The sequence below is a fragment of the Sparus aurata genome, chromosome 8, assembly GCF_900880675.1.
Source record: "Sparus aurata chromosome 8, fSpaAur1.1, whole genome shotgun sequence".
Taxonomy (NCBI): Eukaryota; Metazoa; Chordata; class Actinopteri; order Spariformes; family Sparidae; genus Sparus; species Sparus aurata.
Genome location: NC_044194.1, coordinates 597,853 through 614,161, shown reverse-complemented (window position 1 = coordinate 614,161; position 16,309 = coordinate 597,853). Strand labels below are relative to the sequence as shown.

At 46.3% G+C, this 16,309-nt stretch overlaps 1 protein-coding gene across 2 annotated transcripts in view; it reads right to left on the bottom strand.

Moving 5' to 3' along the window:
- Positions 1–4,737: 4,737 nt before the first annotated feature.
- Positions 4,738–16,309, bottom strand: part of LOC115586270 (ankyrin repeat domain-containing protein SOWAHC) — a 47,290-nt gene continuing 35,718 nt past the window's right edge. Inside the window, exons 9-11 of one of the 2 annotated variants that reach the window (XM_030425163.1) lie at positions 7,980–8,052; positions 5,808–5,903; positions 4,738–5,198 (exon numbers count right to left, since the gene is read on the bottom strand). In XM_030425163.1, coding sequence (XP_030281023.1) covers positions 5,050–5,198; positions 5,808–5,903; positions 7,980–8,052 — 318 coding nt within the window. In that variant the 3' untranslated portion in view covers positions 4,738–5,049. The remainder of the gene's footprint in view (positions 5,199–5,807; positions 5,904–7,979; positions 8,053–16,309) is intronic. The other variant, XM_030425164.1, reaches the window with a different exon arrangement.

Here is a 16,309-nt window from a genome sequence, read left to right as displayed (position 1 = left end):
TAGAGGCTCGTGACGGAGGCCAACTGTTGGCAGTAAATCTGCCGCCTGTTGTCTTCTTCTTTGTTAGACAGACTTCAGAGGCAGCGACTCTAAACCTGAAACAACAGCAACTGCAGACGGACGACGACCTGCTGGGCGGGCCCGGACGCTACGACGACCTGCTGGGCGGGCCCGGACGCTACGACGACCTGCTGGGCCGGCCCGGACGCTACGACGACCTGCTGGGTCGGCCCGGACGCTACGACGACCTGCTGGGCCGGACCGGACGCTACGACGACCTGCTGGGTCGGCCCGGACGCTACGACGACCTGCTGGGCCGGCCCGGACGCTACGACGACCTGCTGGGCGGGCCCGGACGCTACGACGACCTGCTGGGCCGGCCCGGACGCTACGACGACCTGCTGGGCCGGCCCGGACGCTACGACGACCTGCTGGGCCGGCCCGGACGCTACGACGACCTGCTGGGTCGGACCGGACGCTACGACGACCTGCTGGGCCGGACCGGACGCTACGACGACCTGCTGGGTCGGCCCGGACGCTACGACGACCTGCTGGGTCGGCCCGGACGCTACGACGACCTGCTGGGCCGGACCGGACGCTATGACGACCTGCTGGGCCCGGATGCTACGACGACGTGTTGTCAGTTCAACGTTTCTGCAAACCACAGATAACTTCACATGGTCACAGTCATAGGTCGGTAACGTACTGACATTAAACATGTCAGGCAGAGTCCTGCACGGGTGACCCGCACAGCAGTGTTGTTTTCGTCGACGATGACGATGACGAAGACGAAGACGAAATTATTTCATTTACGCCCCTTTTTTCCATGACGATAACGAGACGGTGACGAGATAAACACGGCTCTTTCATGACTAAAACATGACGAGACGTGTGTGAGTTTTCGTTGACGAGACGAGAATGGATGTAAATGTTAGTGGGTGGTCTGTCAGACGTTTAAAATGTGTGACATCTCTGCTTAATGTTCGTGTGTCAGCTACACAGCCGCTGAGACCCGGGAGATGCTAGCGTCTCCTCGGTCTCTGTCTCTGCAGCAAGCTACTTTCAAATTAAAAGCCCCCCGCTAAGACCCCAGTTCTAAACTCAAATAGGGTGCAATGTAAAGCTCTTATTTTGAAGACAAATTTGTTGTTGTTTTTTTTTTTTTTTTTTTTAAGATTTTTTGGCATAAACACCTTTATTAAGCAGCAGACAGATAGGAAATATGGGAGAGAGAGGGGGATGTGACCTGCAGCAAAGGACCTCCGGCCGGAACCGAACCGGGGTCGGCTGCACATGTGGCGTGCACTCTAACCACTCGACCACCTGCGCGCCATTGTTGTTGTTTTTTTTTTATTGAACAATTTAAGTGTACAAAACCACAAGGTATAGAATAGCATAATAGCACATATCAGCACATTTCAACTGTTTTTTCATGAATTGATGCCCGACTTCATCACACAAGAGTGTCACACATAAGTTGTGAAAATAGCAGATCTACAAGTTCAACACATTGTGAGCTTGTAGATCTTTTTATTGACCTAAATTAATTTGATAAAAGACTATACTTCTTCTTTTGTTTTTGTTTTTTACTTAAACTGACTAAAACTAGACTAAAACTATCACATATAGAAGTGACTAGCATTTTAGTCCAAAAGACTAAGACTAAATCTAAAATGGCTGCCAAAAACAACACTGCTGCACAGTTTGGAAAAATAATGTACTGTGTCAGACACGGGCACGGACTGGGTCGGACGCCTGGAGAGCGCAGGTCAGGTTTTTCAAGGCGTCAGGTGCGAAAAAAAAAAATTACCTAACAAATGTTCTGTTCTGAAACACCGGACCAGACGATCAGAACATCGACGTCACAAGAGAGAAATCTACCTGAAGGAACATAACGATGCAACATAAAGAACATTTATTCCTGCTTGTCTGTATGTTCAGCTAATAACTGAGTCGGACGCTTCGACCGAACAGTTTCCACATTTTCTGCCAGCAAGATAAAAATATCAAAAGTACAAAAACTTTTTCACTGTTTTAATTCTGATTCTGAAACTCACAGCAGTGGATGAAGTTTTACTTTGATAAAAGTGATTCCACTGCGCAGGAATACTGTTCTATAAGAGTCATGCATTTAAATATGACAACTACAAAAGATATCAGCATCCAAATAGAGTTAAAGTAACAGAGTACAGTTCTGGTCATCAGGCTGTAAACAAGTAGTGAATAATTATATTGTATATTACAGAGGATCAGGCCTCCGTCACAGGCTTATTAATTACTGAATTGATTTATTCATGTATTGGTCACTGTAAGGTTTAACAAGACATCCCACAATAATCAATAATAATTAATGAGATGTAATCAATAAATAGGTTAATCCCACATTCTGTCTAACCTTTATATCAAAGTATCATTTATATAATAAATCTGAGCCCAGAAAAACTTTGTTGTTTAATATGTCTAATGTTGTTTGTTGTTAGGCATCTTTGATGTTAGAAATTCTATTGTTTTAATTCGTGAAGATGAAGAAGAAAATATTTCACGTGTTCATGAGTCCACATTAATAGTGGGGAAAGTTAATGTTGTTATTTCTTTGTGAAATGTATAGAAATGTTGTGAGGAGGGAGCAGGTCTTCTTATTTATTGTTATTTATTATTCATTATTTAATAAATACAATAAATCAGAAGAACACAACACCTTGTTGAGGTTTTTTATTCCTCATGGGTTGAATAATAATGTTTATCTCAACATGAGCACAGTCACCATGTCGGGCCCACCGGAGACGTCTGCAGCAGAACCTCCTGCTCCTGTCAGTCTGGTCCACTGCTACAAAATAAAGGTTTTTTTCCTGTCGGTGTGTGATGATCACATCCCGGCTCTCTCACTTCCTCAGAGCACTGATGGTGTCCAGGCCCGGTCGTCCTCTTTAATCAGCGCTGTCTGTCAGGCCGCCGCCTGCAGCTCATTAAGAGCCTCACTGCCGGCTCTCTGCAGGCCTGCTGGGCACCTTTACACAAGAAAACACATCGCTCCATGATGGCAGCAGCCAGCTGACTGACTGACAGACGGGCTGTCAGTCAGTCAGTGACGCTCTGCTGTGAAGGATGTTCAGCTCGTTGATGCAGCTGCAGAGTCTGTTTCCAGCAGAGAGAGGAGAAACTCAGGAGACAAACATGATCCCATTATCAGACACAGTGGATCAGTGATCGCTGAGGATCACGTCCTCACAGAGACGCTGTCTGTGAACAATGGAGGCTCTGCTGCAGGGACACATCCCAGGGCCGGACCGGACCTCTGATGTGCTCACAGCTCCCTCTGACTGGGAGTCATGGTGACAGCTTATAGGCCCAACAATGACCCGCGATGAGTTAACGGCTCTGTTTTCATTCTCAGGCTTTAAACGACCGACAGTGAACGCAGCGGCGACACGTCCGCGCCGACCGGCCTCTTCACGCCTTTGTGAGAGCTGACAGCTGTGGGAAAACATGGAGGGCAGAGTTCAGAGGTCAGCTCATTGTTGTCCCATCGAGGAGGAGGGACCCCTCCTCCATCAGCCTCTCTGAACCGCATCATGAAGACTCTCAGCGCCCACTCGGCTTTTCAAAGGCTCCATTCTGACGGCTTTTGTTGCTCAATAGCTCGTGATTATCTGAATGGTGAAATTAATGCCTGCTGACGGCTGTAAAATGGTGTTTCTTGCTTGTAAATGCAGATTGATGCCGCTGCAGCTTTTCACCCAGCGACCGCTGATGAGTGTTTTCAGGGGGGGTCGGGACCGAGCCGGGACTCCGGTCTGTACTGGACCTGCTGGCTGGAGACAAACAGAAACTGAGCCGCTGCTCATTCATGATTACAATAAGATGGAGAGTCACATTTTCTAGTTTCATAATATCAGAGACGTAAAGAAGATCATTCAGTTATCATTTATCTAAAGCTGGAGCTCAACTGCTGACAAAAACATCTGAAACGTACAGGATTAATGCCGAGTCATGTTTCAGGTCCTGTACATGTTATTAATGCCGAGTCATGTTTCAGGTCCTGTACATGTTATTAATGCCGAGTCGTGTTTCAGGTCCTGTACATGTTATTAATGCCGAGTCGTGTTTCAGGTCCTGTACATGTTATTAATGCCGAGTCGTGTTTCAGGTCCTGTAAATGTTATTAATGCCGAGTCGTGTTTCAGGTCCTGTACATGTTATTAATGCCGAGTCGTGTTTCAGGTCCTGTACATGTTATTAATGCCGAGTCGTGTTTCACCGGGCGTGGGCTGCTGGACACTGGCTCTGTCTGTTCGTACACGTTCCCAGTGGACAGAACAGTCAAACCACTTCAGCATGTTGAATGAAATGTTCTGTTTCTGCAGACGATCCATTTGGACTTCCACTTTGCTGCGTGCTCTGTATGTTCAGCGTTGGTTCAGCTCAGTGGCCTTTAGTCACACATGGACGACAGCTCAGCCTCTGGTCGCTGCGCTGCTTTGCTAATTTCCACATTAACTGGAGTGAGCGTTTGTTATTAGTGTTAAATGTGTCCTCCAACCAATCTGCTCATTTCCTGCTTATCATTGACACAAATGGTGCTGCTGCGCCTTATTAAGACAGATAATGAGCTTTATGCTCTAAGCCAGCCAATGGAGTGAAGCTAATGAAGACATTTATGACAGTGTGAGAGAGAGCAGGACGCTGAGTCGTGTTTCACTGTGTCAAACATTTGCAGCTCGACCACCAGCTTTTATTAAAACTCAGTGTAAAGTCACAACATGAACACATTAAATACCTGCTTCACCATCAACAACCAGCTTTTGTTTTAACTTACAGGGAAAAAACTGATGATTTATATGAGTTCTCTAATTGAAATGAAAAATAAAGTAATTATAACAGCTGCACTGATCTCAACAGCTGATTCACTCATTGATTGAGCTCCTCTGTGAACAGAAGCTTCCGGTCTGTGTGCTGATGTTGGTATTGCTGAAGCCCAAAGAACCTCTTGATAATCAGGAGAAACGATTGTGTTGGTGCCATCGTGGCAGGTTTGTCCAGCAGGAGGACTCACAGGTGGAGGTCCAACACGTCGTGAGAGGCAGATGGAGGCACCGTCTTAAACTCCAGGTTGAGCTGCCCCTGACTGCGGGAACGAGTCAGCAGAAGAGATGGAAGAGCGTAACGCGGCATGGGTCTGCCTCGACAACTCCGCCCACCTGAAAACACATCAACGTGAGGCTGCAGGCGACCAACCAACCAACCAACCAACCAACCAACCAATCAATCCACCAATCAATCCACCAACCAACCAACCAACCAATCCACCAACCAACCAATCAACCAATCCTCCATCCAATCCACCAACCAACCAACCAATCCACCAACCAACCAATCAACCAATCCTCCACCCAATCCCACCAACCAACCAACCAATCCACCAACAAACCAATCAACCAATCCTCCACCCAATCCACCAACCAACCAACCAATCCACCAACAAACCAATCAACCAGTCCTCCACCCAATCCACCAACCAACCAACCAATCCACCAACAAACCAATCAACCAGTCCTCCACCCAATCCGCCAACCAACCAACCAATCCACCAACCAACCAATCAACCAATCCTCCACCCAATCCACCAACCAACCAACCAATCCACCAACAAACCAATCAACCAGTCCTCCAACCAATCCACCAACCAATCAATCCACCAACAAACCAATCAACCAGTCCTCCAACCAATCCACCAACCAATCAATCCACCAACCAACCAACGCTCATCCTAAAAACAGATTCTCTACATGGAGACAGGCGCTGCTCACCTGACTGAAAGTCCGATTTGTTGAAGACGTCGGTGGATCCGGTCCAGTAGTGAACAGCCTTCTTCCCATGATAATCTCTGATGTTGGTTTTAGCATCTGATGGTGACGAGAGACAAACACGAGGACGTTACAGAGACTTCAGGTGTCCGAGGCCCAAAAGCTGCAGAACAAGACGATCATCACACTTTGTACTGAAGGACAGCAGCAGGGCCAGACTACGTACTGATGAACAGCAGGGCCAGACTACGTACTGATGAACAGCAGGGCCAGACTACGTACTGATGAACAGCAGGGCCAGACTACGTACTGAAGGACAGCAGCAGGGCCAGACTACGTACTGATGAACAGCAGGGCCAGACTACGTACTGAAGGACAGCAGGGCCATACTACGTACTGATGAACAGCAGCAGGGCCAGACTACGTACTGATGAACAGCAGGGCCAGACTACGTACTGATGAACAGCAGGGCCAGACTACGTACTGATGAACAGCAGGGCCAGACTACATACTGAAGGACAGCAGGGCCAGACTACGTACTGAAGGACAGCAGCAGGGCCAGACTACGTACTGAAGGACAGCAGCAGGGCCAGACTACGTACTGATGAACAGCAGGGCCAGACTACATACTGAAGGACAGCAGCAGGGCCAGACTACGTACTGATGAACAGCAGGGCCAGACTACGTACTGAAGGACAGCAGCAGGGCCAGACTACGTACTGATGAACAGCAGGGCCAGACTACGTACTGATGAACAGCAGGGCCAGACTACGTACTGAAGGACAGCAGCAGGGCCAGACTACGTACTGAAGGACAGCAGCAGGGCCAGACTACGTACTGAAGGACAGCAGCAGGGCCAGACTACGTACTGAAGGACAGCAGCAGGGCCAGACTACGTACTGAAGGACAGCAGCAGGGCCAGACTACGTACTGAAGGACAGCAGCAGGGCCAGACTACGTACTGAAGGACAGCAGGGCCAGACTACGTACTGAAGGACAGCAGCAGGGCCAGACTACGTACTGAAATACAGCAGCAGGTAGGTTGGAGGTAATAAGATATTCTGAGTTGACAGATTTTATTGATTTGATATTTGTGCCCTCTGAGACCACATGAAAACATGTTTTGTGTCTGGAGTGGTCCGGCCTGCAGACCAGACGTGTCGACGGTGAACTCTGCGCTCTGACTCGCAGCAGATGGCGCCCTGTGGTTACAGGAGGATCAAACTGGGGTGCGAGGAGCCGCCGGAGCTCCACAGGATCATCAGGAGTCCATCATGGAGCGGCCCGATGGCTGAAGGCTCGGGTGTGCCTCATTAGCAGCAATATGAACTCCTCGTCCTGAGCAGGAGAGGTGGTGGTGTGTGTGTGTGTGTGTGTGTGTGTGTGTGTGTGTTTGGACTTGTCAGTCTGGCCATCCGGGCCGGTCTATTGTCTGGCAGGAGCGATCTGCATCAGTGCTCTCTTCTCCTCTCAGAGGCTCTGAAGCGTGGAGCAGAACCACCCTGAACGTGTGAATATCAATTTTAAATATGAACTGAATCTTCTCACAGAATTCAGCCGACAACATAAACACATGGTTCTGATCCACTTCAGTTCATGAGAGGATAATTAGACCCACGAGCAAATTTAAAGGAAAAATAATCATTTTTTAAAAACCAGAACAAGTCTTTTAAATGTTGTAATATATCTGACATTCCATATGAATGTTAAGATTAATAAGATAATAAGATTGAACACAGACGTGATGTTTCAGACAGTCTGTAGCATGTGTCCACTTTAATGTTCAGCCCATCAGCAGAGGGCAGAACCACCAGAACCACTGAGAGAAAAACTCAACTAACAATTATACATTGAAGTTTTGATAGTCTCAGTGCTGAAACACTCGTATATATGAATGTTTGTATAAATGTTTAATATTTAAGATTCTCACTAATCAGTGTCGTCACGTGTTCATTAAATGACATTTTCATGATTGAATGAGTTCTGTTGAACTGTTGTAGGTTATTGTTCTCAGGTCATGTTGTGTATTTAGTCTTTCTGTGTGCAGCAGTTGTGTACCGGTGATGTCAGCTGTGTGTGACATGATGTGATGTCACTGTGGAGGGTCAGCGGTCATGTGAGCGACTCTCCATGAATCTGATTGGTTAAAATCTGATTTAAGGTGGACTGACTCACTGTAGGTGTTGATGAGTGTGTGGACGACGGGCTGGTGGCCGTGAATGGAGGCGAGGTGGAGCGCTGTGTAACCCTGTGAACACACACACACACACACACACACACACGCACACACACACACGCACACACACACACACACACACATACACACACACACACACACAGACACACACACACTGATACTTTGTACTTCTACAGTAACTCACTACATCTCACAGGGAAATGTATCATAACTATAGTTACTAGTTACTTTGCAGATTTCAGATTCATTATTATCATTATTACATTCCAGTAATCTGATTACAGTCTGACAGTGTGCTGAGGCCCTGCAGATGGAGGCTGTCAGCCACAGTATCGAGCTTCAGCCTCTTTGGTTCCGTGTTCGTCTGAAGAACCCGTCTGGTGTCCGTCAGCCTGTCGACTCTCGTTTCAGCGCTCTGACAGAAGCTCATCGTCTCCTCTCTGCTGTCGACGTGTGAGGCTGGATGAGAATCTGCGGCTGCCGTCGTTTGTGCACATTAACACCGGCGAGTCCCAGCGGAGCGGCCGCCCGTCATCCTGAGCTGCTGTCAGGGTGGGAGACGAACAAACGCTCACAGCCTGTCAGTCCACTGCGAGACGACAGCAAAGAGACAGCGGAGGGTTTGAAGTCGGTGTCGATTAAGAGAACGGCTCTGTGCTTACAGACTCTCGTCACCGTGTTGGCTCTAAATGGGCCCTGGAGGCTGTCTGATGTGCTCAACAGAACCTCGTCCTGTCAGCGTCAGCACCTTCAGACTGAGACAGCACAGCTCTGAGTGTGTGAGACAGACAGGTCGGTCTACAGGAGGAGACGGGACGACAGACTGATGTGATCAGAGGACTCGTCCTGTCTTTGCTCTTGTAAATGAAGCGTTATGTTGTCGGACTAATCGCAGGTAAACTCCTGAGACTAAACGCTGATAAATCACTCACACAAGCTTCCTGATGACGACGCCTCAGACGAGGCGGGACTTCCCAGTGCAGGTGACGTGAAGACCGTCAACACTATCTGACATTTTGCTGAAAGGTTGAGCTGCTTTTATGTGTTCAAATGCACTTTGAGCTTCATATCAGAGGGAAAGGCCAGTTCAGCAGGAGGTCCTGACGGGAGGGAAGATGAAGGTGAGACTTCTTACTGTGTTCAGAGCAGATCCGTCAGCTCCGAGCACAGAAACCATCCAGAACCATGATGAAATCAGAACCATTTCTTCATATGCAAACAGCTCGTTGTGTGAGCGTGAGCTGAGAGATGTTCCTGAGCTCAGTATCTGACCAGAACCAACTTCCATCACAACCCAACAGCTGAGGACGGACTTCAGACTGGACCGAAGGTCACAGGGACCAGTTCAGTTCAGTGTGTTCAGCTTGTTTACTCCAGTAACAGAGTACAGGCTGTGACATGTACTCAGAGTACCACAGTAACAGTCTCTGATTGGTCCACATCAGTCTGCTGATGCTGGGAAATAACAAGAATCCAGAATTCACCTCAGATGCATCAAACTAAAGTAACGAGGCTGTTCTGAAGCTGTGAGGAGGAGAAAGTTCAGCTGTAGAGAGGAGAAGTCACACAGATACTCAGAGTACACACACAGGAAACATGTACTGAAGGAGAGTAACTAAGTATTTGTACTTCTGTAGATGATGCTCAGATCTAATCAGAACACGGTGAGCTGACCTGGACTTTTGTTTCTCGTGTGTCAGTCTTCACTGATACAGAACTACATTCAGGAAATGAAGGATTTAATGAGGATGTGAACATGTCAGTTCTGAATCTGTGGAAGTCCGTCCTTAAATATTTATTCATGTGGATCAGAACGCAGCCTGCAGCGCCGCATGTTTCACACCGCAGGGAGGATTTACAGTTGAAGTGAAGTGGAAGTGCATCGACCTCCATCAGGGGGAGAAATGTGATTTGTCTTCTTGCTGGAAGACGTTTTCCTCTGATTCTCTGGAAAAGCTCCTGGCGCTCGTGGCTGGTGTGTGACGGCTCCCGTTTAACCACATTTGTATCTCAACAACATTTTAAAGGTGCATTAAAGACGACTTACCCCCTTCAGAGACACGAGATGAGAGCAGGCGTGAGAGAGGTCAAAGAAACACAACATCAAACACACAGAAAGCAAACTCATTTCACAGCAGCGCCGGAGGAGATCCGACTGCAGCACACATTCAGAGCTCTATTTACTGAAGGAGCGTGACATCTACAGGGAGGATGTTCCACAGCTCGGCTGTGTGGACGCTCGCGGAGCTACGAAGGGTCAGAAACTCACTTACGTGCTGTTGTGTTGATGGACGATCAGAGAGGAGGCGACGAGGAGAACAGAGACACAACAGACGTCAGTGAACATCTGGACACAATCAAACAGGTCCAGTTCTACAGGCTCACACAGTCATCGTGTCAGGAGCTGAGTGCAGCGTTCAGTCTGTATCAGCTGGTTCTGAATATCATGAAATCTGAAATGAGTAAATGTGCCACAGAATGGTGACGTTCTCATCACACAGAGCAGGTGTGAGCGGCGTCTTCTTCCTCTGCTGCTTCACATCAAACTCTCAGTCTGAAGTCTCTGTTCAGGTAGAAATACCTTTGTTACCTGAAGTTACTTTACTGATGTGACATTAGTTGTGTAACCCTAACCCTCATCAGAACCAACTCAATACAGGTCGAGAGTGAACGCAGCGCATCGCTCTACATGTCTCTGTGTGTTGTGAGGCAGCGCCCTCTAGTGGCTGATGTGGTTATTACAGCAGCAGAAGGAGGCGGTCAGGTGGTGGACGGCGGCGGCGGCGGCGACGGCTCGTCTGCTGTTGTTGTCGTGTGAAACACAAAGACGACGTTCAATTAACAAACAAACGCTGAACTTACAGAAGCTGTAACCCAAACACCCGAACACCGAGCTGAGACCGGTACGCTGCCACGGTCTGTTCTGGACTCACTGACGTGGACCCGCTCAGTCCACCCGACTGCTCCGTGAGAGGACGGGTCCGTCTTTACGCTGCTTCACTCCGACTGAAGCTAAAACTCTGTTAACTATAAAACTGTTTATGTTCTGAGTCCAGTTTTGGGGAAGCATCTTTTTCAAACATCAGAACCAGAGATCCATGTTGAAACTAACACTGTCACAACCGTCTGAGTCCTGACTGAAGTCAGCTGTCGGTCCACTCCAGGGTTCTGCAGGGGAACACGTTCACAGTTCTGACGGACTTTTGCTACCTGGAAACTATTCAGCTGCAGAGACGTCTTCATTCTGTGACAGTGACTCGGAGGTTCAGGTGAGTGTTTAAAGCTCTGCACACCTGCAGGGTTGCCCTCTGAGCCCGCTCTTATTTGCCATTGTGATGGAGCCTCAATCAGTCGCTCTGCGGTCTCATCCTGATATATGTGGTATAACCAGAAGTGGTGTAGAGCTGAAGGTGGCGTTGTACGCGGATGATCTCCTGTTGCTTTTGTCTAATCTGCCACGTTGTATTCCCGCAGCCCTCTCAGTGCCAGATGCATTTAGTAGATTCTCTGGATATAAACTTAATCTCAGCAAAAGTGAAATGCTTATTGTTAATGGAGAGACAAATGAAAATTCATTTCAACTTCAAAATTTACCATTTAAGGTTGTGAACTCTGGCTTTGTTTATCTTGGAGTATATGTTGCCAAAACATTGGATAATCTGTAAAGGAAAAATATTCTCTCTCTGCTCACCAAAATTAAACAAGTTTTTGAGCGATGGTCCCTGCTGAATCTGTCTATATCTGCCAGAATCAACACAATTAAAATGAATGTTTTCCCACGCTTTTTATATTTATTCCAATGCATTCTGATCTTCCTTCCCCTTTCGTTTTTCCATAAAGTAGACAGTCTTATTCTTGATTTTATTTGGAACAAGAAAACTCCTAGGTTACGTCGACAAGTTTTGCAGAGGCCCAAAGCTCTGGGTGGAATGGTGTTACCAAACTTCCTTTACTATTATTGGGCAACAAACATTAGAAATGTGAACTATTGGGTTAATTATGGAGACATTGAGGTCCTTCCATCATGGCTGATCTTGGAAGCAAACTCTGTCAATCCAGTATCATTGAAAGCTTTACTGTACTCACCCTTGTCTTCCTCCATTTCTGGTTATACTAACAATGATGTAGTGGCCTCCAGTATTAAAATATGCACTCAATTTAGACGCCATTTTAGCCTGCAAACACTTTCTATTGGTGCTCCACTTGCAGCAAATCCTGTTTTTCCCCCATCGTTATTGGACAGCACCTTCTCTATATGGGCTCGGCTGGGCATAAAGAACCTTAGAGACCTGTATGTTGATTCTATTTTTTCCTCTTTTCAACAATTGGTAGATACATTTTCACTTCCTAAAGGACATTATTTAAATATTTATAACCTCAGTCCAGACTCTTCTACTGTTCTTAAAACAGTTTGGGAGACAGATCTGGGAGAGGTGATTCTAGATGATGTTTGGGAGGAGATTTTAGTCTCAATCTGTGCTGGACACGGCTTTATGCAATGTCGAATCCTCCATCGAGCTCACTACACTAAAGCTCGCCTTGCAAAAATGTTTGATACAGTGTCTCCTCTACGTGAACGATGCCAACGAGCCACAACAAATTACTCACATATGTTTTGGAGCTGTCACTGTTTGACTAGATTTTGGTCTGAGATCTTTAGCACGTTATCCAAGGTAACTGAAAGGGATGTGACTCTCAGTGCTTTAACTGCCCTGTTTGGCGTTTGGCCTTTCCCACTCACTCTTTCTCCTGCTAAAAAGGACTTAATCGCATTCACAACTCTGCTTGCCAGGAGGCTGATACTGCTAAAATGGAAATCCCCAATCCCACCTACCTATACAAACTGGGTTAAGGAGGTGCTTTATTTTCTTAAGTTAGAAAAAATCAGAGTGACCCTGATTGGTAAAGCTGCCTCATTTGAGAAGATCTGGAATCCCTTCCTGTCTTACGTCAATAGTGCAAGTTGTCTATCACTGTGAACTGAGTACTGCAGTGCTGAGCTTGTGTGTGTGTGTGTGTTCTCTATCAATTTAGATATTTGTGCTTCTTTTTTGGTCCTGTTTATTTATCTATCTTCTTTTTTTTTTTATGTATTTATTATTTTATTAGTATCACAATTATTATTTATGTATTTTATCTATTATTTTATACATTTATTTACTTGTTTATTTATGTATTCTCTTTCTTTCTTCTTTTACCAACTCAACTTTTGTGTTTGCTTTTCTTTGCCTTGTATCCATCTGTGGGGGCTAGGTGCCGGAAGGGTGGGATGAGGGTGGTACCGGTTCTGTGGTACGTTTCTATCTGTAATTACTGTTGTATGGAGAACTATTGGGGTTTTTTTTATTATGTAAAACTCAATAAACAGATTGTGAAAAAAAAAAAAAAAAAAAGCTCTGCACACCTGCAGCGGAGAGAAAACCACGACTGGAGGAAAATCCATGAGAAAAGCCCTGACGCCTCCTGACTGAAGCGGAGCTGCAGCTCTGCTCTAAAGCCGCTCTATGGATTATTGATTTTTGATTTGCTGGCTGCTGGAGCTGAGGGTCTTTTTATCAGAGCCATTACCTCCTTAACGATTAGAGACAAAAAGTTAATTATGTGATTATGGAGCCAATAAGTGACTTGTCTGCTTTGCTTTGCTCTGCTGGGGCTGAAACATGATCTGCTGTGTGCACATCAGCAGCAGATTAACACTCACACAGGACCACCCATCCAATTCTCTGGACCCGCACGGCTGTCTGCAGACATTAAGTCCTCACAGCACCGTCCCGGTCCAATCAGAGCTGTCCCGGTCCAATCAGAGCTGTCCTCATAGATACATATTACAGCTGCTAAATGGTGGTGTTCTGTTTGTGTTCTGTGAGTGTTCTGTTTGTGTTCTGTAGGTGTTCTGTTGGTGTTCTGTTGGTGTTCTGTGAGTGTTCTGTGAGTGTTCTGTAAGTGTTCTGTGAGTGTTCTGTTGGTGTTCTGTTGGTGTTCTGTGAGTGTTCTGTTGGTGTTCTGTTGGTGTTCTGTGAGTGTTCTGTAAGTGTTCTGTTGGTGTTCTGTGAGTGTTCTGTGAGTGTTCTGTAGGTGTTCTGTTGGTGTTCTGTGAGTGTTCTGTGAGTGTTCTGTAGGTGTTCTGTGAGTGTTCTGTAGGTGTTCTGTGAGTGTTCTGTTGGTGTTCTGTGAGTGTTCTGTGAGTGTTCTGTAGGTGTTCTGTGAGTGTTCTGTAGGTGTTCTGTGAGTGTTCTGTTGGTGTTCTGTGAGTGTTCTGTTGGTGTTCTGAGAGTGTTCTGTGAGTGTTCTGTAGGTGTTCTGTGAGTGTTCTGTGAGTGTTCTGTAGGTGTTCTGTGAGTTTTCTGTGAGTGTTCTGTGAGTGTTCTGTGAGTGTTCTGTAGGTGTTCTGTTGGTGTTCTGTGAGTGTTCTGTAGGTGTTCTGTGAGTGTTCTGTGAGTGTTCTGTAAGTGTTCTGTGAGTGTTCTGTGAGTGTTCTGTGGGTGTTCTGTGAGTGTTCTGTGAGTGTTCTGTGAGTGTTCTGTAGGTGTTCTGTTGGTGTTCTGTGAGTGTTCTGTAAGTGTTCTGTAGGTGTTCTGTTTGTGTTCTGTTTGTGTTCTGTGAGTGTTCTCTTTGTGTTCTGTAGGTGTTCTGTAGGTGTTCTGTGAGTGTTCTGTGAGTGTTCTGTAAGTGTTCTGTGAGTGTTCTGTTGGTGTTCTGTTGGTGTTCTGTGAGTGTTCTGTTGGTGTTCTGTTGGTGTTCTGTGAGTGTTCTGTAAGTGTTCTGTGAGTGTTCTGTGAGTGTTCTGTGAGTGTTCTGTAGGTGTTCTGTGAGTGATCTGTGAGTGTTCTGTTGGTGTTCTGTGAGTGTTCTGTTGGTGTTCTGTGAGTGTTCTGTGAGTGTTCTGTAGGTGTTCTGTGAGTGTTCTGTAGGTGTTCTGTAAGTTTTCTGTGAGTGTTCTGTGAGTGTTCTGTGAGTGTTCTGTAGGTGTTCTGTTGGTGTTCTGTGAGTGTTCTGTAGGTGTTCTGTGAGTGTTCTGTGAGTGTTCTGTGAGTGTTCTGTAAGTGTTCTGTGGGTGTTCTGTGAGTGTTCTGTGAGTGTTCTGTTGGTGTTCTGTAGGTGTTCTGTTGGTGTTCTGTGAGTGTTCTGTAAGTGTTTTGTAGGTGTTCTGTAGGTGTTCTGTTTGTGTTCTGTTGGTGTTCTGTGAGTGTTCTGTGAGTGTTCTGTGAGTGTTCTGTGAGTGTTCTGTGAGTGTTCTGTAGGTGTTCTGTGAGTGTTCTGTAGGTGTTCTGTGAGTGTTCTGTGAGTGTTCTGTGAGTGTTCTGTTGGTGTTCTGTTGGTGTTCTGTTGGTGTTCTGTTGGTGTTCTGTTTGTGTTCTGTTGGTGTTCTGTTGGTGTTCTGTGAGTGTTCTGTAAGTTTTCTGTGAGTGTTCTGTGAGTGTTCTGTGAGTGTTCTGTAGGTGTTCTGTTGGTGTTCTGTGAGTGTTCTGTAGGTGTTCTGTGAGTGTTCTGTGAGTGTTCTGTAAGTGTTCTGTGAGTGTTCTGTGGGTGTTCTGTGAGTGTTCTGTGAGTGTTCTGTGAGTGTTCTGTTGGTGTTCTGTAGGTGTTCTGTTGGTGTTCTGTAGGTGTTCTGTTGGTGTTCTGTGAGTGTTCTGTGAGTGTTCTGTAAGTGTTCTGTGAGTGTTCTGTGAGTGTTCTGTAGGTGTTCTGTAAGTGTTCTGTGAGTGTTCTGTTGGTGTTCTGTGAGTGTTCTGTTGGTGTTCTGTAGGTGTTCTGTAAGTGTTCTGTAGGTGTTCTGTTTGTGTTCTGTGAGTGTTCTGTAAGTGTTCTGTGAGTGTTCTGTAAGTGTTCTGTTGGTGTTCTGTGAGTGTTCTGTGAGTGTTCTGTTGGTGTTCTGTGAGTGTTCTGTAGGTGTTCTGTAAGTGTTCTGTGAGTGTTCTGTTGGTGTTCTGTGAGTGTTCTGTGAGTGTTCTGTAGGTGTTCTGTGAGTGTTCTGTTGGTGTTCTGTGAGTGTTCTGTGAGTGTTCTGTAGGTGTTCTGTAGGTGTTCTGTTGGTGTTCTGTGAGTGTTCTGTGAGTGTTCTGTAGGTGTTCTGTGAGTGTTCTGTTGGTGTTCTAGAAGTGTTCTGTGAGTGTTCTGTGAGTGTTCTGTTGGTGTTCTGTAAGTGTTCTGTGAGTGTTCTGTGAGTGTTCTGTAAGTGTTCTGTTGGTGTTCTGTGAGTGTTCTGTAGGTGTTCTGTGAGTGTTCTGTAGGTGTTCTGTTGGTGTTCTGTGAGTGTTCTGTTGGTGTTCTGTGAGTGTTCTGTAGGTGTTCTGTGAGTGTTCTGTGA